General features: G+C 43.7%; 1 protein-coding gene across 7 annotated transcripts in view; it reads left to right on the top strand.

Annotated features, from left to right (window-relative positions):
* OSTN (osteocrin) overlaps positions 1–23,659 on the top strand; it is an 80,485-nt gene that overhangs the window by 33,228 nt on the left and 23,598 nt on the right. Inside the window, exon 1 of one of the 7 annotated variants that reach the window (XM_074547215.1) lies at positions 893–981. The exons of 4 other annotated variants lie outside the window; for them this stretch is intronic. In XM_074547215.1, the coding sequence (XP_074403316.1) occupies positions 967–981 (15 nt within the window). In that variant the 5' untranslated portion in view covers positions 893–966. Of the gene's footprint in view, positions 1–892; positions 982–9,551; positions 9,749–19,933; positions 20,180–23,659 lie in introns of those variants that run through there. 2 more of the 7 variants (XM_074547213.1, XM_005484924.4) reach the window with 2 other exon arrangements.

Raw genomic sequence — 23,659 nt, 5'->3', positions numbered from 1 at the left:
TTGCAGAGACTTTGCTGCCAGCAGCCAAATTCAGGTGCTCTTGCCCATCAGGAGTCCCTGGATCTCCATCCCTGGCTAATGGGCCCATGTGCAGGAACACTTAACTGCAGCATATCCGAGGGTGACAGCACAGGGCTCAGCTATCCTGGGTTTGCAATTACTGCACAGGAAGCTATTGGGAAGGAAATATTCCTGGAGCAGCCCATCAAGTTTAGAGTTTAATTCCTCTGTATATTTTTCTAAAGTGATCTCAGAGTATAACTCTGAAAAGTGGAAATACAGGGGGTGAAATTTGCAGTATAGAATATGTGAAAGGGGTGAAGAGAGAATTCCATTTGCCTTACACTGCTCTGCTGCATGGGGTAAACACAGGTTTGAATTGTGCAACATCTCATTGGTACTCAAACCTGAATCACTGTTCTGGTAACTTTCTTGTGCAGGAAACACATATTCAGGGATCCTTTTGCTTTACATTTACGTAACTGCAAGACTGACTAATGTTAAAATATTAATCAGATTTTATCAGTTTTAAAACCCTTCCCAAACTATGTGCATGGCTTGTCCTCATTTAGCATCCACATAATTGCTAAAGCAATATTCCAGTCAGTGAGGAATTGCAGGAAGTGTGAAGCTGCAGGTTTGTTTTTGGAGCCATTTGTAGAAGCAGCATTTATAGTCAGTGTAAAATTCTGCACAAAACCCAAACTGTAATTTAGTTCAAACACTGTTATTTATAAGATGTACAATAATTCGGATTAGCCAGCTAACCTGAGGGAAACTGAGGCAGGAGCATGGATCCATTGTGTGTTAAGGCTGAGCAACAGACCCGTGGGAAAGACTCTGTGGCTTTAATATCATGCAAGCAGCATTTTGCATTATTTCACTTAAAAATACAGCTAACTGGGGACTGGCTAAATATTTACCCGTTTTCCTGCTGCCTTGTTGGACAGTTTGCTCCGGAGTGGGATGGTAGCTGCAGCTGTGAGTAACTTGGCCTTTTCTCTGCATATAGTGTGCGTCACCTCTCTCAGATTCAGTGGCACAAAGCATAATGCTTTCTTGGCGTGCTGGGCACCTACAGACCTCCTAATCTGTCATGGCAATAAAGACCTTGCCTGCATCCAGCTGGAGTGAATGATGGGGTTGGAGTGCTGGGACTGGCTGCAGATGCTTTGTTGCATGTTCAGTGAGGAATGTGTAACACTACAGTGTTGCAATCAGTGTCTTCTATTGCTGTAATTACAGCCAGGTCATTGCAGGGACTTGCTCTGAACCTGACAGTACTGTAAATGAAGGTGCAGCTCATTTATTGAGGAAGTTCTTTGACTGAAGTTCTTTTGAGTGCATAAAACACAGAGAATTCTGGTTTTAGGGTTTTGGTATTATTTTTGTTGTTGTTTGATGGCTGTTTTTTGATAACTAAGATATTTTAGATAACAGAGCTCTGCATTTTCCCAGCTGAAAACTACAAGCCTTTATTTGAAAAGCAAGTCACTGAGAAGTGGTTATAAGGGCTCAGATTGATTCTGAGAGGTTGTGCAGCCCTTCCTAGAGTTCATTAAAAACCTGCTGCACAAAGGGAGTTGCAGCTCTTTGAGGAATCATCTCAGAACTGTCACAGCTTAATGTGAACTGTCATGTATTATTTAGGCTTGTGAGTGATGGAGGAAGAGAAGACCTGGAAGTGGGAAGGGGTGTTCAGCTAAGGCAAACCATGTCCTGGGCTTTTGGCTGTTCAGGCTGTTTAGTACAGGTCATTTGAAGGCTATTAGCCTGGGGGGTACCTGCAGGCTACTGAAGAATAGCAGCATCTTGGTAATTTAAGAGAGTTTCAGTATTAATACATGAGAAGTGATCAAAAATGGGCTGTTGTAATTCCAGGAGCCTTCCACTGTGTGGCTGGACTGGCTTCAGGAGAGCAGCATTCTTAAAAACTGGAAAGCACTTATAATTAATTTGTTAATTGTGGGAAGACTTCCAGCCTGTGTTGAATCTGCACACATAAGCACGCACATATATTTTAGCAAATTTATTTTTCTGTTCTGTTTTCACATTTATGTAATTGATTTCAAATTTATTAGGGATTGAAAAGCTGTCACTGGACAAAAAAAAATTCTTTGGTGCAGACAAATGACTGTCAGTTTGATTTAAAGTCTGTCATGAGTGAGTGTTTGCTCCCTACAGCTCCTATAGAGGCAGGCAAACATAGAATTATGTGGTAGAGATACTAAATGTTTATTAGTTTTTCAGGGCTAACCACAAAGTGGAAATTAAAACCAGAAGTGGAATAAACTCTTTCTTGAGGCTTTCCCCTGACTAATGGAAGGAAATGTTTCTGGGCTGGTTGGTGATTCACTGTCCCAGCCTGTGAGCTGTGGTTGGAATCATCTGTTGGACTGATCAGATCTGGCACTTCCTGCTTTCCTTACCACAGGGTGCCAACACAGAGGCACTGTTTGCCCTTGTGCTCTGAGCTCTGCTTGCAGCTCCTTCCCATTTAAAGCTCCTTCAACATTTAAATGAAGAAGGACTTTCATATGTTAGAAAAATTGCTTTAGTCTTTCTTACTGAACTGCCATGTCTAAGGCAAAAGCTATCAGATAAAAGATTTTAAAAAAGAAAAAAAAAACAAGCAAAAACAAACCAAAAACCAAGGCAGAGCTTTGTTATATTTCAAGCAATCACAAGCAACAGTTTCTTTGGCATCAACTCAGGAAATTGTTGTGACATGTTAGTGACTTACAGTGAAAGAATCCAGGTCTGAGAGAGAGGGTGATGAGATAAATGTATGCTTATGATGGAAACAGACCTTGTTAACAGCATGTGGCATTTGTTCCCCTTGGATCACTGGTTTAGGATCAGAAGCTCTCCAGTGGGAAACACAACTGCAGTTTTTCAGTGAACACCTGACAACGCTTAGTTTTGATTACTCATTTTCTGGCTCTCTTGCATGCTGTGTGTTTTCTTTTGGGATTCTCACTTGGTCTCTCAGTGTCCATTTCCCATAAAGCAGGGATCTCTGTGCTCTTTTATGAGCCCCTGGAAGGGTCTGGTGAGGTTGGAGTGGATTCACCAGTGTGAAACAGCAACACGTATGTGCAAATCGCTGTCCTGTGTGAGCTGCAATTCCCAGCAAAGGTTTCTTAAGGGAAGGCAGCAAAGCTCAAGTGTGAGTTGGCCAAGAGGGGTCTGGGATCTGCAGCACTGAAGGTATCTGGATCAGGTTGACCTCCTAGGATTCCTCCTGGCCCTTGTTTATCTTTGATGCTGTGGAACTGAGACAAAGAGTGATTAGCACTATGAGGCCATGCCCTTGGGTTTTCCTACCTTTACCGTGTAACAGTTCACAAATGGATTGTCTTGAAATACTGGGCTATTTTTTGTGTAAACTGAACCTGGTTATTTATCATCATTAATTTTTAATGTGCATTTGAGGCTTCTTTTAGTCTCGAGGGAAGCCTACAGATTAAAGAGCTCTGTACTGCTGCAAACTTCTTCATAACCTGATACTATTCATATCTTCAAGGTAATGCCTACCTTTAATAACAGTAATGTCTGAAATCAAGGAAAGACAAACAGAAATTTTAGCCATTAGGGAAGAAAATGTTTATGAAACGTTCATGGCTTTCATTCAAGTTTTGGATAAAGATTCAGCTTTATCCTCTTTTGTTGAATGTGCCCCCCCCCCAACTGTGACAAGAAAATCAGGCTCAATGCAGAACTTCAGGTAGACTAAATTCAGTATTGCTGTACTATCTGATTGATCCAGGAAATAATTCCTCTGGCCTCATCACTAGATGGGCACAATATGAGAAAGTTGTAAGTCAGCAAGACCCATGAGAACCTTCCACTAACCATTGTCACTTTGGTTCTGACCATGTTCTTACTCTATTTTTTTAATTATGATCACGTATTTTATCTCCAAGAATTAGTTTATAATTTCTGCTCTGCAGCTGTTCTGAGGAGCTTGATGGAGTGTGTAATAATTTCATATTTTCTGCATCAGAGTCCCTATCTCAAGACATTCAATTACCATCCAGTCTTGGCATAATATTCTGAAGCCATGCCTGTTTTGATGCAAACTCTGGTAACATGGATGAGGTCTCTACCACACCATCCATGGGAGTAAATAAATATGCCTTAAAAAAAAAATTAAAATTTGATTAAGAACAAGTTCTGAAATAGTATCAGTATTGCCCTGTGTTTAGTTGTGTAAGTGTCAGGGCTGTTCTTGTTCTTTTCAGCTTTGGTACAATCAGTTCCTGTACCTTATCCAACAAATTTTAGGGGTTTATAGGAAGTTTCACTATCAATAGACAGCATCTGGATTTCTGACATTCATGTCTGCATGAAATAGGATCTGTTCTGCAATTCAGGAGCATCATTATAATATTTATTTTACTATTTCACAAATATGTCTGTTCATTTTCAGTAATTCTGCAGGGATATGCACTGTTTTCATGGTGTTTTTCAAGTTACTGTGGTTACAAGGAGATACTCCACTTATTATTTTCCGTGTGCCAGATCTGTGCCCTGGCTATTGGCCCAATTCTATGAGGTATTTAATACCTCCTGAAAGTGTCAGAGTGCTGTCAACTCATACATAAACCAAAAGTTACTGAGGGCATTTAGTCAGCCTCGCTGTCTGTGTATCTGCTGCCAAACATGGAAGATTTCCAGTCTGATGCTCCTCTTTGGCTGCAAGTGATGCAAGTGTCAGCCTGAGCAGGAACAACATGTGGGAGAAATCAGGTGAATTGACCTCTCTAACAAGAGAAACAGAGGGAAATCAGCTTCCACCTTTAATATCTAGCAGTTCTTTGTTTCTCCAGTCCCGTAATCCGTACCTGGATTTCTTTGGCAGAATACCTGAAAAGAGGAATTGTGTAGGAGCTCTGCAGTTAGAGCACACTTGAAATCCAGAGGTAAGCTCTGAGTATGGTCTTTGTCCCTAATATTATCTGCAGTAAGTGCCCTGGGCCCTCGGTGTAAATTGGACAGGGTGCTTGGCCAAGTCACCCCATCTCCTTTTGCTGCAGTTCAAGCTGAAATTGTTTATCCCCTTTCTGCAGAGCTGCTGTTCACATCCTTCCCCTGTCATGGGTCCTTTCTCAGCAGTGTGGGGTTTACTGACAGCAACAGTGGCTGGCAGAACTTGGGGGTTAAATTCTGCCATACCCAGGCACACAGAGAACTGTATATCTGTATCAACAGAGATATTTTCCATGGAAATTCACTCCAATTCCACTTCATCCTGCCAGGCACTCCCTGCCCACTGCTCAGGGTAACATTTGGCTGCAAGACTCCCCAGCTCTGCCTCTGATCAAGTCTTTAACCAAAGCAATTTCTGCTGCTGCCTGCAGGATGTTATTGTGTCGGTAGTGCTGCTCCTTCCCAGTAAAGGCTGAGACTCAAACCCCTCTGCACCCTACATTTGTGCATGTGCTGGGCTGGGCCAGAGCAAACTGAGAGCAAAACTGTGTGCTGGGACTGGCAGCTGCTGGGCATCCTACCCTCATTCTTTTTACTTTCCGCAAAGCCTGTGAAAACTTTTAGGTTCAGATTTCTGGAAAATTCTATAATGATGCCTATCCTTTTTTCCTGTGCATTGGGGCTGGGTTTCACTGGGAGCTCTTACACATGAAGTTCTTGTAACCCCTAAGGAATATGCATGAATAATGAGATGTAGCAAACCCTTTAGAGTGGCACCAGACACTTCATGGCCTCACATAACTTTGGGGTGTGATGGAAGCATCTGATTTCTGACTAATATAATTCACAGTTCTCTCAGTGCCTAACACAGAGCTCCATCTCAGTGTCTCACCCTTAGATATGGGTGTAGGAAATGAGCATTGTAAACCCAAATGTCACCAGAAATGGCAGAATTGTTTTCTTTCCATTGACCACTTACCTGTACAGAACAGCTTCATGCTGCAAGGTGGAATAACAATTCTCAGTTGTGTAAAACTCTACTATATTTCCCTTTCAAGAGATTGCATAACTGCTTTGAGAACATGGCAAATCCTGTAATCTTGTCTTGCACAGAAATTGCCACACTGAGGTCCCCTCTAGTCCTATACACGACAGTCTGCAATACCTTTATTTCTGAAGTCCAGGAAACCCTGCGGTGGACAGACATGGAATTAGTAATGTACAGCTGAAAATGTATTTTTGGTGAGACGTTAATTTGTAAAAGTACCCTTTCCAAGCTTTGTTATTGCAAATCTGCTATTAATCTTCATTAGTACAGATTCAGTGCATTTGGGAGCTGTTTAAATGAATGATGCTTTTAAAACTCTTATGGTGGAGCAATTAGAGAAGTACTGGTTTTCTGATAAAAGGATACACCTGAATGCTATTTTTTATGATCAGGGGAGGGAGGGGAACCTGGGCTTGGTATTTGAGATTCTGGGAAACAGAGAAGCTTTTCATTCTGTTGTGCTTTGGGCTTCTTTTGTAACTATTGGGAAATCACTTGAATTTGGATGGATGCTCACATTGTTGTGACTTGACAAATTATTGCAGATCACTGAGTCATGCTCACTGTCTTGATGCAGGTGCTCAGCTCTCCCTTCATGTAAGGTCTTGTGCCTTGGTGAATCTTCCTTTATTGCATGCTCTGGGTCTGACAGATCTGCACTTGCAGAGAGGTGAGAGCTTTCATAGGGGTGCTCCTCCACACTGGGGGTTGCACCCTGGCTTACTGGTGCCACTCTGTGTGAAAAGTGACATAAATTCACATTTGCTTCAACCTGTGGCTGGATAAGCCAAGGGTCTGTGTTGTGGTGTGTTGCAATGTCCTGTTTTAAACTTCCGAGTCCCTTCCCAGGTGTGCCTATGCCTCTCTCCCTGCCCCCTCGCCCCCTTGCTGAGTGTGCCCTGTCAATCAGGCTAACATACCAGCAAGGCGTCGTGTGATTCGTCGATTTCAAAGGATGCTTCTCAGGCCTGGGGGTCATTGGCCTGTCTAAGTGTCATCCTCCCTTGAGACCCTGCCCCCTTCACCTGGTTGGTAACTCACCTGTCCCCTCCCCTTCCCCTGTCCCCGTGCTTATAAAGTTAATGAGACCATGCGGCCGGCATTCTGTTAGCAGCAGTGGCCCAGTGCAGACCTCTGTACTCATGGAATAAACATCTGGCTACCTTCTAGCAGAATCCATTCCCTTTCTCTCTACCATCGCCAGAAGCTCTCTCCTGAGGAGAACGGAGTCCTGTCTTGTGCCCCGCTGCACTCTGCCGCCAGCCAAGGTATCTCTGGGGTAAAACACCGCAGTGCTGCCTGTGGCCCAGCAGTGAAGGTCAGAACTGGCCTGGGCACCATCTAACTGGTTATATTGGGATACCCATTCCAATAGGTCTGCCCTGCATGGCTGGTGTTTCTCTGTGTGAATCAGTTAATTTTGTGAGTTGTAGCTGTGTGGGTGATCACAGAGCTTGGCCTCAGTGTGAATCCACCTCTGCATTACCTATCATATCCCCAGCAAAGAGGTTAATTGTGAGGGAAAGTGCAGAAAATATCAAGCTCAGAAAATGCTAATTGTACTTTTAATATTGCTGTGAAGAATTCATCCCTTACCCATTGTTGGCTCATAGGCTAAGAAGCAGGCCAGAATAATTTCTGGAGGAATTTGAATCAAAAGTAGAGTTCCGAGTTGGTTGGTTTGTTGGTTCCCCCCTCGCTCAGATTTTACAAAACTAAAACCCTGCTTTTCCACAGACACTGGCACACAGTGATCATCTTAATCAGAAACTGAGGTCAGTGCTTTAAATAGAAAGTGTCAGCTGCTATGGAAGGGTAGAGCAGAGCCTGGATTTAAGAAAGAATTGGCTGTATTTTCATCTGGTCCAGTGTGTTTCATTGTCAGGCTCACTTGGAGGAAGCATTGGGTAGGGACATGGGAGTCCTGAACTGTAAGGTTGTTGCTGTTCCAGATCAGGTGGATGACCTTAGAGGAGGCACATCCATCCCTTCGTCTCCGTTTCTGGTAGGTAACTACATCCCACTGCTGTAAAGTGCAGTGAGACCTTCCAGCAAGAGCTGTTATTATTATCTTTATGACAAACATACCATGCACTGTGTGAGCATCACAGGTGCTGCAGCTCCAAAGGCCTGGAGCCCTTCATGGACAGGACACAAAAATTATCCTCAGCTGTCATCACCTGCCCTCCAGTTGAATCTGATTTCCTGGGTGTTTGTATGGGAAAGAATGGGCTGGGCTTCAGTGATACACAAGTTTGCTGAGATCTGGTCTGGGCCAGGCACATGTTGAATAAAGATCACCAGGGTCACGTTTGGTTTCCATGGTGATACTACAAACAGCAAGAGCAAGCCAAAGGAGATTGCACGAGAGCACTAAAACTGCTTCTCTCCAGTCCTGAGGGTGTGAGTGTGTCCAGTTTGGCATGCAGGTGCAGCTCCAGGAAAGCGTTAAACATGGCCATGGCAGGAGAGCAGCACAGATGGCCCAGCTGCTGCTGAGTCCCCTGAGCCTGGGCCTCTTGCTCTGGGTGTGCTCCTGTCTCCTTGAGATTCAGAGATGCACAGAGGAGTTTGTTGTGATGATTGTTCTCTGTAAGAGAAATGGAAAAATAACACTGAGAGTCCACAGTCTGATAGGACATAGATAAAGAAGAGTGAAATTAGAAATATGCAGGAATGAAAGCATGGATAGATGGTATTGGTCTAAGTCTTCAAGAGGTTACAATACCATATCATCAGCAATTGTTATTTCAGTACAATTTTTGTCAATTTTTAAATTTTTGTTGGTTTGCTTTCTTTTTTTGTTGTCATGGTCTTTGTAGCGCCTCCTGCTCTTGTCTGGGTGGATGTATTAATCATCTCTTCGTTGTGAGACTAATGAACCTATTACCAGAAATTCTGATGATGACTTGGAAAAATCAATTAAATAAAGGAAGACTCTTAGCACACTACCTTGGAAGGTCACTGCTAACAGAAGGAATTATTTTCCTCTTGTCAGTGGTATGGCTGGAAGCTGTAATGTCATGCAGCACTGTGCTGCATGAAATGAGTGATGTTGAGCTTGCCAAGTTTTATTCTAAGGGCTGGTGTCTGTATCAGAAACCTTGCCACTCCACTGAACTTATAGGAAGGAGGGAAAATAATTTTTATACAATATTTGTGTGATTGGTGTTTTAGCAAATTCTCTGGATTTTTATATGAACTAAAACACCAGCAGTGCAGCCTTGGGTGTTCAAATGTGGGCTGTTCTCTGCCAATGTTAGAACAATGCAGGTGTTTTAGGCAGGTGACCTGAGGAGACAGGGATGCTTTCATGCTGCTGTACAAGGAACTGGTGAAACATCTGGAGATGGAACTGCAGTGCACAGTGGCAAAGCTCTGCAAATTATTTGAGTGTGGGCTGGCAGTGTTTGGGCAGCTCTGACTTGGGCTGTCAGAGCAAGCAGCCTCCCATGCTGTTTGTCACAGAGTGCCTGTGCAGCCCTGACCAGATCCCCCTGCGCTGCCTTTGAAGGCGCCTTTGGCAGGAGAGCCAGCAGATACTGCAGGAATGCCCCAGGGGCTGTCCTGCCAGCCTGGGGACATAAGGGACAGCAGAGCCACCCAGACCACAGCTGACTGAGCTGCTAAACTCTCTGAGGCTACAGTGGCAGGACAACTTCCCTGGAACCTGGCAACTTGGCATCGTATTTGGGTAGTCTGCTGGGCTTCCTGCACACCTGTGTATTCTCACTGAGCAGCATGAAAGCCTTTTGGCAAGCACCACAGGTAAAAGTTCCCTCCTGTTACTAATATTCTTTTTCCTGCATTTTAATTTAATTTCCCCTATCATTCCTTCTATTTCCACTGCACATTTCCCCTTGAAAGCGAAGATTGCTTGAACGGATGGATATTTTTTCTCCCCAAGTGCATGTAGCCTTTTCTGCTGTTTGAAGAAATGAACATTTGGGTTGAAGTGCACCTGCAATTCCCATTAATGTAGCAAAGTAAAACCAGTCCACTGCTGGAAGGAAATAAGCTCTGAAATCCCTTCCCCTGACAACAGATCTGGTGGAGAAAAGAAAAAGCGTCAGAAGATGGCAAAGAAATCTGCTTTTTATGCCTGGGCAGTTTGTGGGGTGTGTGGCTGCTGATGGAGTCTGCATGCCATGAGGAGCTTTGCTCTGGACAGGAATGCAGTGCAAACAACCACAATTTAAGTATTTAACTTGTACTGGTATCACCCAAAGATGTGTGACCCAGATGGGTGAGCTAAAAACTCCTGCAAATGCAGCTGAGTACGTGGAAGCTGTACAGTTGTGGGAAAAGGAAAACTGAGGGCATGGGGTGAGGGGAAGGAAGTGGCTTCTTGATCTTAGTTCTCCTGCTGAGTGATAGGGGGTTAGCAAACAGCTTTTGCTGTGGTTTTTCGTGTCTGTGGGGCACTTTATATCTTACCCTGCAGTTGCATTTTAGGATTTCTGTTTGGATAGAGATATGTTGTATACCAGTGAAGAAGGCTAAAACAGAGAGGAGGCACACAAAGAGGAACAATGGCAATTTTGTTGGCTCTCAGGTGCAGGGACTGATGCAGCAATGCAGTCTGGATTTGCAGTTTCTAGATCAGGGCATTTGCAGACTCCAGCAAGCCAGAATGGAGGATCTGAAAGGAGAACAGGGGAAACGAAAATGAGAACGAAAAATAAATCACATAGTCCAACTGCCAAGTGTTCCCAGGCCACAATTGACTTTGGCGCCCCTCCACCTGCCAAGTTCTCCAATGGATCTCAGGCTTCCACCACGAGAAAATCAATGGTTTAAAAGTATAATAATTAAAGAAAATCTTGATGTCATTTGGGTTTGGGAGCATTTGGACATTAGTGTTGTGTGAATGTGTTTGCACATGTACACCCTGCTTTGCTGAACCTGAGCTATGCAAGCCTGAAACTTTCTACCCTGGGGGAGAGGGAAGATGTGCCCACCTGTTCTCACTCTGAGAATCCAGGAGCTGGGGGGATGATGAGGCACTTTTTGTGGAAGAACTTTTAAGGTGACAAGTCCCCTCCTTTGCCTTGTGCCAGCCCCACTCTGGGGCCTACAGTGCCCTGGTTCCTTTGCAGGGGTGAATGAAATGTGTACTACACTCATGGCACGATGACACAATCAGCTTGATCCTGGTGAAGTTGCTCGTGGCTCCCTCAAATGTGTTCAGGAGCAGAAAGGTGATGGGGAGAGCTCTGTTTACACACAATTTGTGGAGCAGACCCAGGCAGTGTGCTGGCCTGGAGCCTCCCCTGTGGTAGCAGGAGACAGCGCGTTCAACAGGATCATTCATCTGCTCTATCCAAAACAGTCTCAGCTGCAGAAGGGATCCCTTCCCCTTCCTGTCCTGCTTAGGGTTAGGAGGTGTGCTGTAGTCTGAAAATGTTCTTACAAGATGAATGTGTGGATGGCTCCAGCATGCTGCACTTGAGCTGTGATCAAACTCTTACCCAGATCAGTGGTGGGGATTTTGTGTATCACTGTGACTCCATTGCTTCAACTGTAATTGAGCTGCTTTGGGCTAAAGTATTGTTAATTTTCTTCACAGTATCTGGGCTGGGACTGTGTTTTGGACCTGTGGTGGAAAATTCTGAGACTTCCAGGGGTGCTTTAGAGCCCTGATGCTGAGCAGCCCTTACACATAGCCAAAGCTTTTCTGTCTCACCTCAGCCCAGCAGTGATGGGGATGCATGGGAAGCTGGAATGGGACACAGCTGGGACAGGTGACTCTAGCTGACCCAAAGGATATTCCTGACCATCTGACATTATGCTCAGCAAGGAGCTAGAGAGAAGGTCAGAGTCAGGCAAGGCTGCTCAGGGAGTGTCTGGGCATCTGTCAGTTGATGGTAAGCAATGTTTTAATTTGCATCGCTTGTCCTTTCTGAGCATTATTTCTCTCATTTTGTTAATTTCCTTTTCATTAAAATTTATTATTGTTATCCTTTTTCAATTATAAAATTGATCATAGCTCACCAGTTTTTTCACTTTTACCCTTGGAGGTTTCTTTCCCCCCCATTGGGGTGATGGAGGGACTGTGGTGCTTTGTTCCTGGCTGGGTTAAACCAGGACAGCAGTGAGTAAAGTGAACACACAGGAACAGCCTGGGCTCAGAATAAAGACACAGACCTGCATGTGCTTTAAACAAAGGATAGATTTTTCCTTCAGAAATGTGGGTCTAAAGGTTAGAAAATCGTGCTTGCACTATTGTAGAGTATTGCATCATTTCAGACTGGTGTCCTGCATGTTGAACTCTTTCTGCTGGCCAGCAGCAGTTAAGTTCTTTACTTTCTCTCTGGATTAAGTCCCAGAGGTGGAATTTTATTAATGAGTAAATTGCAACTCAAGTCCAATTTATGACAGAATACTTGATGTAGAGGGTGCTGAAAGAAAACCAAAGAAGTGAGCCTTCAGGAAACTTCAGTATAAAATATTGCTGCTCTGCAGATTGGAGTACAGATTTATGTACAGTGGTGCCAGACTGCACTCACATACACTGACTGTTTATCAGGGATGGATGCTGTGTACCAGCTGTTGGTACCCAACATGCAATTTTTAAAAGTTTTAAGTCTCTAAGAAGTTATTAAAATGACCTCAAAAGCAATTAAAAATGTCAGTTAGATATTTGCTCTATCAAATGCCAAGCCACATAGCTTTGTTTAATGAAATCAGTTTCCAGTAGAGTTCATAACATCATCACTGACCTAAGCAGCGCACCTGACAGCTTGCCTGCCATCTCAAGCTGTAAATCTGGGTAACTAATGGTATATTGAAGAAGAAAAGGTCAATAAATGCAGAAATGTGGAGAATCTAATCTTTCCCTGGCACTTGTTATTCCTCCCTTCTCACTCTCCTTTCATTCTATAATCTGTCACATTAAACTAGTCATGCTTGGCCAGAGCCTGAGCAGGACAAGTTCCTGATAAAGCTGCATCTGTTCTTGCCACACATATCAGATGGACTGCAGCCCTGGAAACCTCTCTTCTGGAAATGCAGTTTAAGAAGGAGACATAAATGTATTTAAATGAATTAAATCTCAGGAAGAGAAGGGAGAGATTACAGAAGTCACTCATCTCTTCATGCACAATTTAAAAAGTTTTCATGAGCTTGGTTTTGCTGTGAATAAAACTGCTACTGTTGAGAACAGAAATGTCTTAGGCTTCTGAACAGCAGAGCTGGTAGTCTTTCTGTCTGCTGGCACATTTTTTCCCTGCTTTGCCCAGTCCAGAAAGAAATGACTCAGTCAAAAGGACTTCGTTCCTCTCCCTTGGGTCATTATTCCACAGCCTATTAGGTCTCCCCATTAGGAAATATTTCCAGCATCATTTTCCCTGCACTTACTTTTAAAGCATATTCTATGACTATGAATTATCCTAAACAGTGCCCTTCCATCATTAGTGTTTCCATTTCTCCAGTGCTTCTCTGTGGTTATCACATGTCCTGCAGCATTTCACTGGTGTTTGGTGTTTGTTTCACTAGCTGGGCGGCAGATGTCGAATTTATTTAACCTTTCCCTGTATGCCAAGCACAGGACTGGCACCAAGACATTTATACACTATTAAACAAGGTCCTGCTAAATGTAATGACTTTCTTCTGGTGCTTTCATGGTAGAGGTTGTGCTTGAGAACAAGGGCAGCTTCTATTCTAAACTACATGGAAAAAGGCGCAACTGCTGAAGAAGAATTGTTATAAACAGATTATATATAGAAGTACATTAATTTAGCATCCAGCCATGATTTAAGTCCACAGGGGAAGCAGCAGTTACATTTAATTGGCATTGGCCTCTCAAATAAAGACATTGCATTTAATATGTGTGCACAAGAAATTCCAACCAAATGGAGGAACAAGTATTAGGTTTACTAGGATTCTGAATTTTTACTGCAGAGGATATGTCTAAAACCACTAGAGTCTTTTAGGCTGTGGGAAACATTGCAAATGTCACCACACTATGTCTGGATGCATAATATGTATTTACTTTTGTGTGTCTGTATATTTGAGTTTCTTTAAATTTTAAGATTTTCTCTGAATTTCTTTAGCTCACTTCATGAGCAGTTATATAATTGCTGTATTTTGTATTACACTAAATTGTTGATATGTGCTACCCACTTGAACTCTAGATATATTTGTTTAAAATTAAAGGTAGGGCAGATAGCTCTGTCTCTTATTTAACTTGTAAATATTTAGCATTTCCCTTCCTTTGGTTGCTTATTGAATTTACTAAACTTTAGGTCTTTGTGTTTAAATTTTCCATGCCAACTCTGTCTATTGAACAAAATATGGGGTGTGTGTGAATGTAAATGGTAATTTTTAAACTGATTTTTTTTTTTTTTGGTTTTTCTGAGAACAAGGCAACAGGAAAATGTGATATAAAAGTGCAAGAACAGTCATACCAGGTCAGGCCAGGCGTCTGTCTCGCTCAGGATACTCGCTCTGACAGAGCCAATCCTGCAAGCATATATTTGTCACTTCCTTCAAATATTCCCCCAGCCTCCAACAATTCGTGGCTGAGGAATTTTAGAACCAGACACAATATTTTCTGCTTAATAATCCTTGAGGGATTTTCCTTTGGTGACTTTGTTTTTGAATCTGTGTAAGCTTTTGGCACCTAGGATGCAATTTGGTGAGGAGTCCCACTGTTAAAATACACCCTGGTTAAAAAGAGGTCCTTTCTGGTTTTTAAGCATATTTCCTGTCGTTTTCAATTCAAGATCCCAAGCTGTTACATTGGAGCCAATCATTTTGGGAGTCAGCTCTGCCAAACCCCCTCTTGGTCCCCATTTTGGATCAGGAGCAGTCAGCTCAAAGCCCTTTGCTGTGCAGACAAAGTAGAAGGATTTGGGATTGCTTCTTCCTGTGTGCATCACTTCACATTTATTGACACTCAATGCCATCTGTCCATTTTCTGGGCCAGACAAACCATCTTGTCACCTTCACCTAAAGTTTTCCATAATCATTCCTTAATACTTTGGAATACCTAATTATTGGCAGCAAACTCTCTTCTAACTGTTTTCTGTCTTTTCTAGATTGTTGCACAAGGCTTGTTTTTTTCTCAAGATAAAAATACCAAGAGGTTGGTTTCTTTTTTTTTTTGGTGTTTTTTTTTTTTTTTTTGAGCAGCTTTAGCCACTTCATATGAGAAAAAAGAGGAAGGTGGGAGTCAGGACTGTCAGGAATATGCATATTGCTATGCCCATGAGCATCCCAAAATTTCATGAGTCATGTAAAAGGAAATGCTGCAGATGCTTGACAGCAATGATTAAGGAAAACTGCAGATTTTCTGTTTTAATGAAAGATAAATACCTTTTATTAGTGTAACTTTAGAGGAATGACTTGAGATACCAAAGGCCAATATATTTTGGTTAAAAAAATTAAACAGCAGACCCAGAGCTGATTGAAGTTGAGTGTGAAACTTGCTTAGAAATCAGTTGGATGTTGTATCAAATGTAAAAATAATGTTCCTGGGTTAAGAATGAATAGTAACTAGTCCAGTAAAAAGTTAAATGAACCTTCAATGTACATGCTTGAGTAAATGTTTTCAGTGGGGACACATATTTTGAAATTGAAAACCATACCTAAAGGCTTTGCTGGACTCTTTGAGGAATTGTGTAGCTGTCTGAAAATACTGAATTTATGTGACTTGTTTGAAATGTAAAAGCAATTAGAAAATAACTTCTTTATCAGGGGGCTTGACTGATCATTAGTTATCTGTTTGTTTTTCATGCATCTCTCCCAGTTTCCCTGTAAGCTGCAAACTTTGAGAGTCTTCTCAGGGGTCTGGTTTGGTCCCCACAGAAGTTAAAAAGTGGCAAAGTTCACCAAAACAGTATCAACAGGATTTTAATTTTTTTCCTTCAAAAGGAAGTTTCTTAATCTCCTCCATTCCTTCCCCCTGTTCCTCTCCAGGAGATCCATTCCACACAGCCCATGGAATTTTGGCCTCTCATTTGTACGCGGAAGAAAAGCAAATTTCAGAATGTTGGAACTTCCCACAGATCAGAAATTCCCTTTTCCAGACAGTTCTCCCTGAGAGTGTCCTAGTGGCTTCTGTGGCTCCCTTATGCAAGATTGTCAGGCAGATGCAGGAACACCTGAATGGGGAGGAGGAATTGTGAGGTAACAGAGCCACCCCCTGCATGGGTGAAGCCTCCTCTGCCCCTGCAATGGCACTAGGGCTCCCAGGCCTCTGTGGAATTCAGAGCATTGGCTCCTCTGCTGAGTCAGTTTAACCTCTCCAGCTCTAAAGGAAGGGAATGTCTTTGTTAGAGAAGGGATCTCACAAGTTCTGAGCAGGGCAGCTCTCACCCCTTAGCAGCTTTCTCAGGGACATTTCAGTCCAAGCCTGCCAGCAAGAGGGAATTTTGAGGTGTGCCAGGAAGCATTGCTCCTTCTTCACACGATGGTCTTTCCCCAGCATAAAAGAAAATAAATAACAACAGAAGCAGAAGATTCCAATAGCCAGTATAAAAGGAATTAAAATAGTTCTAGTGTCTCTCTTTACATTGTCCCTGCTGCTTATATTTTGTCTTCCAGTGTATTATTTCTGCTGTCCACTCTCCAGACTCCTCTGTTAAATTTCATGTGGGAATATGACAAAGTAAAATTTCACTGAAATGCAGTAGAAATGGATGAGGGGAGGCAGGAAGTTCATTTTATGTATAAAAAAGGTAAATTTAAATAATCTAGGAAATGTGTCTGGGGCAAGGCAGGGGCAGGGGGTGTGAGGGAGATCCTGGAGGAGTTCTGCTCCTCTGCTGCCACGTCCTTCCCACACCAGCTGTGACTCTGCATGTGCAGAATTTGAGTGTGGGTGGGACACTGCTCCTCATTCTCCAAAGTACATCTCCTGTAGTCATTTCCACGAGTAGGAGACCATGTAAAAGCTACATTTTCACTGTTTCTGATTTGTTTGTTTTCCATAGAAGAGGGCAGGTAAAGTTCACACTTACACAGATGACAAAGGCACCAGTGCAAATTTTAGAGCACTTTTCTTTCACCAGTGAAAATGATTGGCCTTTTCTGTGCTGGAAAAAATTAATTAAAGGTGGCTGAGCTGGTCTGATTTATTTGCTGTACCCTTAGTCTGTGACAAAGTCCATGACAAAGTGTTCTTACAGAAGCTGAGCAGTGAGGAAGGAATGATGAAATACTGGCTAATGGAGAAAAATAGAAATAAAAGTATTTTTATTGTGTCTTCAGGAACAACAACAGATACCTTAAGGCTCCCTGGATTTTCTACCTTGCACTTAGGGAACATAAAATTTTGATCTTCATGAGCATCTTTGTGAGAGACTTACCAGCAGTGACTGAAGGATTTTGCAGCTCTAGAAGGAAAAGGAAATCAATCCCCCACAGCAGCAACATCAAGATCATTTAGCCTAACTTGAAAAATGTTCAGGGAGCAGAGATAAAGACAAAACCAAGGAAATGAGTCAGATTCCCAGAGAGAGGAGGTGAGGGGTGGTGGGATGAGGGTATATGCCTCTCAGAGCCTTGAGGGGAGGCTCAGAGGAGATTCTTAGGGCTTTCAGATCAGCCTGGCCCTGCCAACACTGACTGTGACACCCCAGCCTGGGGGGCTGCACCCTTAACAGAGCTGCCCCAGAGCTGTCCCTGACAATGTCATGTTGGAAAGGAACAGAAAATGGTTGTTTCCATCCATTCTAGTGCAGATTATCTGTGGAAAATACCACTGCTGTAAGGCTGAAGCTGCTTTATATGGCTCAGGCTTCAGGCTTCTTTTATCCAGGGCTAACTTCTTGAATTTCAGAAATTTTTGTTTTTCTAATTGACACCAGTACAAAGAGAAGAAAATTAACTGATAAAAATCTCTTGCGGTAAGTGATCCTGGGGCTGTCTTTGCCATTAAAGTCTCTCTTCACAGCAGGGTCTTAAGGCATGTCTGGAACAGGCACAAGAAGTACCTTCCTGAACCACTGCCTGAAAATAACTCCACCAATGGACACTTGTGCAGAGATATTTTGGAAATGTGCTCCATCTTATTAGAAAATTCAACTGTGAATACCAGGCACTCTGCTGAGGTTCCTGGGATGTCAGCCCAGGATCTCAGCATAGCTCAGAGAGCCAGTTTTTTAACTAAAATCTTTGTGTAAAATAATAGACATTGTGACATGGGGAGCCTCATAAATTGAAAAATGTCAGTTGGTTTTGCAGAGGTTGCTTACTGATTTTCACCTCATAAAGATTTCAGAAGGGATTCTCGCACTTTGTTAAACTGCTGCAGTGAAGAATTCCATGTTTATTTATGCACACCTTGTAAACTCCCTGAAGTGGCCAAAGGCTCTGGTTTCATCAGTACACAGCTGGTGCCTTCTCTTGTTTTTGTTGTGCTGGATTAATGTTCCCAAATGTTCTCAGATGTGTGTACATTAAATTCAGGTGTTTGTTCCCAGAGGAGATGTGAGCACCCAGCTCACCTCTCCAGTCCAGCTGCTCTTGTCCAAAGCCCAGAGCCCTGTCTTGCCCTCCTCTGTGTATCCTTACCTTTGCAGGACATTTTGCAGTCAAAAGATACTTTTGCAGCCAGATCTGTTTTCTGTTTGGAGCTCTTGGCTTGATTTCAGCCCCTGTCCCCTGGGCACCTCCCCTGTCCATTCAGCACTCATGGGTCTTGCCCTCTGCAGGGCAGGATTCCAGCCAAGTTTATGGCCCAAAATCTCAGCTGTTGGCAGGTTTACTTCATTTAAAGTCACTGTGAAAATCTCTGCAGCTCTGTACAGTGAATTGTTTCCCCTTTCAGGATATGTGCCCCATGGAAAGCTACTTAAGCTTGTGGAATAAAGTAGTGTTTTCTCAGTTTTCAGCAGGTCTCAGAGCTTCCAATCTCCCTGAGCCACATTTTCATTCCAGTTACACCAAAACAAATGCTACTGAGGACAGAGGAGCTACAACACCAAAATAATACTGTGAGATACAAGAAACCATACGCTTATTTTGGTACTTTATTCTTCACGCTGTGCTTGTGTCCCTGTGTGTCCCTCCCCCTGCCAGCAGGATGCCCCAAGCCTGCCCTGGCAGTGTCCCCTCTGAGCCTGACCAGGGTTTGCTCTGCAGCCACCCCCAGGAGCACTCAGGATACCCCAAAATGAGCACCCCAAAATGTGTTTTTAGGGTAATTTTAGAGGTTAAGCTTTCCTCCATTGCAAGTCAGCAGGAGCCAGCAAAGGGAGCAGTCTGGGGCAGTGCCAGTGCGAAGCTGCAGTGCAGAAGGTTTTTGCCATGGGTGTTGAGGGCTGTGCTCCTGGCACACTGAGCCAGGGTAGCTGAACTGTCTGCACAGCATCTCCTGCATCTGTGTGTGTTATCTGCTTTATTTTTTTGTTGAGCCATATACCTCCCTCATCTGGAATATCTCCATTGGTTTTTGTGAATTTCTCAGGATTTTCATCCCCTCTAAAGAACATTTAGTTCATTGCTTGTAGTACTGGCACTGCCTCAGCCCTGCAACAACTGGGGCAGATGGGCCAAAGGCAAAATTGGGGTAGGCAAGAATATTCTCCATTGGAAATGCTGGGGACAGATTTTGCAGTCCTCTTTGTGCAAGTTTGACCCAATCAGTGTGTAAGCTGGCCAGAAAAGCTATCTCAACAAAGCTGGTATGAAGTGGGTGTGCAAAATGAGTGGGACTTGCACTTCACTGGGGCCAAGGGGAGGCATTGAACAGCATGAAAGGAGAAATAGACTGCAGAAATGTGTGTGGGCATTCAGCTGCATGAAGAACAAGGGAAAATAAAGCCCTGTACAGAATTATATTGGTGGAGCTAGCTGCTGATGTTTTGATGAATTATTGTTGCTATTACAGCCATCTGGACATGTAAAAGGGATGAAACTTGTCATTTAAAAAAAAAAAAAGCATTTAGGATAATTTTCTTAGTTGCCAGCCCTTTGGAGGGCAGTACCAAAGCAGTTCTTGCTGTTCCCTGAGGAGGGGAAGGGGCAGGTGACCTGCACTGTGTCTGCTGGGCACTCCTGCAGGAGTAGGGCTGGTTCCACTCCTCTCAGAAAGCTGCAGTGCCTGCCTGGGTGCCAATGCTCAGTGTGCACATCGGTCCTGCCAGCCCTGGGATCCACCTCTGGCACTCAGATGTGATGCTGATCTCTCTGCTGTGCTGATAACTGGCTGTGTGGCAGGTCAGGAGCATCCCCTTTCTGCCTCCAGAGCAGGTATGACCTTTGCTGCCCCCATGGAAGGGGATCTGTTAATGGCTCTCTGTGGAGAGGGATGATTTTTCCTGGCAGCACTCTTAGGTTTGCTTCCAGAATATGTACAGTTATCATTTATGTGCCTTTAAATTCTTTCCTTTACTCAGAAGAGGTCAGTGCATAGAAAGAATTTAGATTATTAGGCTGCTGGCACTGACCTGCATTTTCCACTGTGTGTACTTGGAATACAGTTTGGTGCCTCTCCTCATTTGTTTCCTTTTCCCCTTCCCCACTTTTTCTGCTCCCACCTTAATAAGATGTTGCATTTCTCTTTAAATGCTAAATATTTTAAAATTTTAAGTGATCCATTAAATCACTTCTTTAATTTCTCTGGGAATCTTTAACATTGCACATTTGATCTCTTGAAACGTGAAGAGCCCAGGGAAATGATTGAGGCATATTAGTGCTTCAGTCCTCAGTGTGCTCAGAAGACACCAAATTTCTGTCCTGGCTACTGGAATAAGAGCTTTGAGAATGTGGGATGTAATCCTGTGAGGTGCAATAGCTGTCACTCTGAGCTGTCACTCTGAGCTGTCAGTCTGCAGATGGGGACGCTGCTGATGGGGCTCTGGGAAAAGAGAACTCCTGGCCTTGCAGTTTTGACCACTGTTAATGTCATGATAAAGGCCACCTTGGTCTATGTGATATTTCTGCTGCTTGGAATCAATGTTTTTCAGAAAGTAGTTTTACTTTAGGCAGGAAAGTTATTTTTTGTTATGAAGAGAGTTGTGACTAGGGAGTCTCTGTGGTGCAATCCATCAGCATGTTCAGCTCATTGCTGAAAAGCTGAGGTTTGAGCCCATGGATGAGTTTTCCCTTTCCTCTGCCCCTGTGATGAAGGTTGGAATTAGATCACCTTTGAGGCCCAGCTCAACCCAACCCATTCTATGATATTGGGCTGCAGGGTTATGTCCACACAAGGCTGCCTGTTGTAAAGTGGGATTTGTGTTTCTGGTGGCAGTTCCCAGTGCAGAGGAGAAAAGGAGCTGCCTCTGTTAGCCCCACAGTGATCTCAGGGCTTGGGACCATGAATGTAATGCCATAGGAAATGGCCAGGGATGCCTGTGATGGGATGATAATAAGTTGTGTTTCCTAGGAAGCAGTCCTATTTCGGAGCACACAATGGAAATAATTCTGCTTCTGCTGCTGTTTTGTTCTAAAAGAGATATTAATGTACGAAATGGAGTAATTTAGAAAGAACTGTCTTCTCCCAGCTGGCTGTTGTGGCAGCAAAAGCCCCATAACTGAGCCATTCCCTGAGCCAAGGTTATTTCTAAACCACTTTTAGTTCATGGAAAACAATTTGCAAAATTTTGAGTGGTTTGGGAACAAGAAAAGTCATTTTACAAATCATTGTCTGCTGCAGGAAAAGCAATTGTCATGGGCATAAAACCACAATATGGGTGTTTTTAGCGTATCAAGTCATGTGACAAATCAGAGAGCTACCAAAGAACAATTTCAACACTGTCAAACAGCTTTTGCTCTACCTGCACAGTGATTATCCTCTCAGTTTACACAGATCTTTGCCCTCCTGTGGTGCTTTAATAACATCACTGTTACCTGCTGACATTTGAATTCTCACAGCCCCTGCAGTCATCAGTCACTGTCAGCCCTGGGCTGGGGTTTCTCTCCCCAGCCCAACGTGGGGCTCACAGCTCAGACAGCTCTTTCTGACACTGCTTCCCATGGCCCCAGAAACAGCCTGCAGAGCCTCTGGGTGATGTGCCTGGCTGCCCAGAGGCTTCAGAGCCTGGGCAGGCAGCAGGAGGAGGGAGAGGCTTCATTTCGTGAACCCTGGCTGCTCCTCAGGGTGGTGCTGCTCACTCTGAGTTATTTGTGTGGTGGGAGATGGAGGGGAGGGGGGATTCCCTTTGGTCCATGGAGCTTGCAGACCAGATGGAAAAAAGAGATGGAAGAAGAGCAGGATTGAGGTGCCTCAGACGGTGACTGTGTGTGATAAATGCCTTGAAGAAAAGGGGTCTGAGTTTCTCTCCATTCAGTCTCTGCAGCCAGGCTTTGGCTTGTTTGTGCTGGTGTCTGTCACGGTGCTGACTCAGTGTGATGGCAGCATTCTCTGCTGTCAAGGTGCTGAGTTGAGAGCAGTTATTCCACTGCTAACACTCCTAAATAGAAGCCAGTCCCTTGTCTGGGCTGGGAAGCACCAGAGATGGCTGGGGCTGACTGGTTTTTCTCCCTGTTGGTTGTTTATTTGGTCTACTGAGAACTAAACTCATCTCTCCACGAATCAGGGGATCAGGCACTCCCTGCTCCTGGAGCACTGGGGCTCTGTGAGCATTTGGTATGGGCAGGACTGACCCCAGTGGCATTGCTGTGTGCCCAGGAGTGTCTGTGTGCAGCCAGACATGGCAGCACCCAGGGCAGGGGCTCTGCCCCATGGGATGAGCAGAGGTGAGTTACCTGTGGCAGTGTGCCACGTCTGTCACTCCTTCAGCAGCAGCTTTAGTAGCCTGCCTAATTTTTTTCTTTTTTTTTGTGTGTGTCTTCTTTTGTTTAATATGCTTCTTGTGTTATTTCTCATGTACTTTTATTATCTGTTATTTTATCGCAGATTTTGCAAAAAAGATCAGCTACCTCTATGTTTACCTTAAGCACGTCTGATGTGCAAATCTTCCATACTCTCCCAATGCCATTTTTTTCTCAAAGACAGCCAGGCTTTGCTGTGGCAAGGCTGGGCTGTGCAGGTGTAGATGCTTCAGGTCCCAGAAGGATCCTCTTATGATGGAACATCCCAGCTTGTGTTACATGATTTAGTTCAGTACCCAGCTCCAGATCCTCTCTGGTCACTGCAGTTGTGTTCTTGGTGGCAATGTGCTTGATTTGGGCTGTGAGACAGGGATTGGGGTGCTTAGTCAGCATTATCTGTTCCATCTCACTCCTCTGGTTGGGTAGTTCCAAATGTATTTTGGATACCTAATAATTCCAAAATAAATGTCTAGAAGAACATCAGGAAACCCGTCCTAAGCATATAAATGACTGTGTTAATGCGACTGAGCTCCTGTGGCTGAGATTGCAACTCATTTTCAGATGCCATCAGCATCTTTTTTTGGTGCTTTGTCTCTGTCCTCCCATGACCACTGCTTGGAGAGCTGTGTCTGTAGTCAAAGGAACTGCTTTGAGGGGAGGGCTCAAATATCAAAGTGGAAAAAAAGCATTCAAACTTAAAAGCCGACCATAAAGCCCAGCACATCATTTTCAGGAGCAGAACATTATTGTTACTCTGCTGACAAACTTCTTTTGAGGGCAGCAGCACGGTCCAGCACCATTTCAGAGTTGTCTCGAAGCCGCACGTAACCAAAATAAATATATGGTTACATAAGGAACTATGTTATATTGCTGCTCCCTGCTTCCGAGTGTAATTGTAAAGTAAGCACAAATGCAGTGTGCCTGCCTTTGTGGAGGTACAGGGCAAACCTCCTTCCA

Source organism: Zonotrichia albicollis, chromosome 9 (genome assembly GCF_047830755.1).
Source record: "Zonotrichia albicollis isolate bZonAlb1 chromosome 9, bZonAlb1.hap1, whole genome shotgun sequence".
In the NCBI taxonomy this organism is placed as follows: domain Eukaryota; kingdom Metazoa; phylum Chordata; class Aves; order Passeriformes; family Passerellidae; genus Zonotrichia; species Zonotrichia albicollis.
This window is presented reverse-complemented; position numbering and strand designations above follow the sequence as displayed.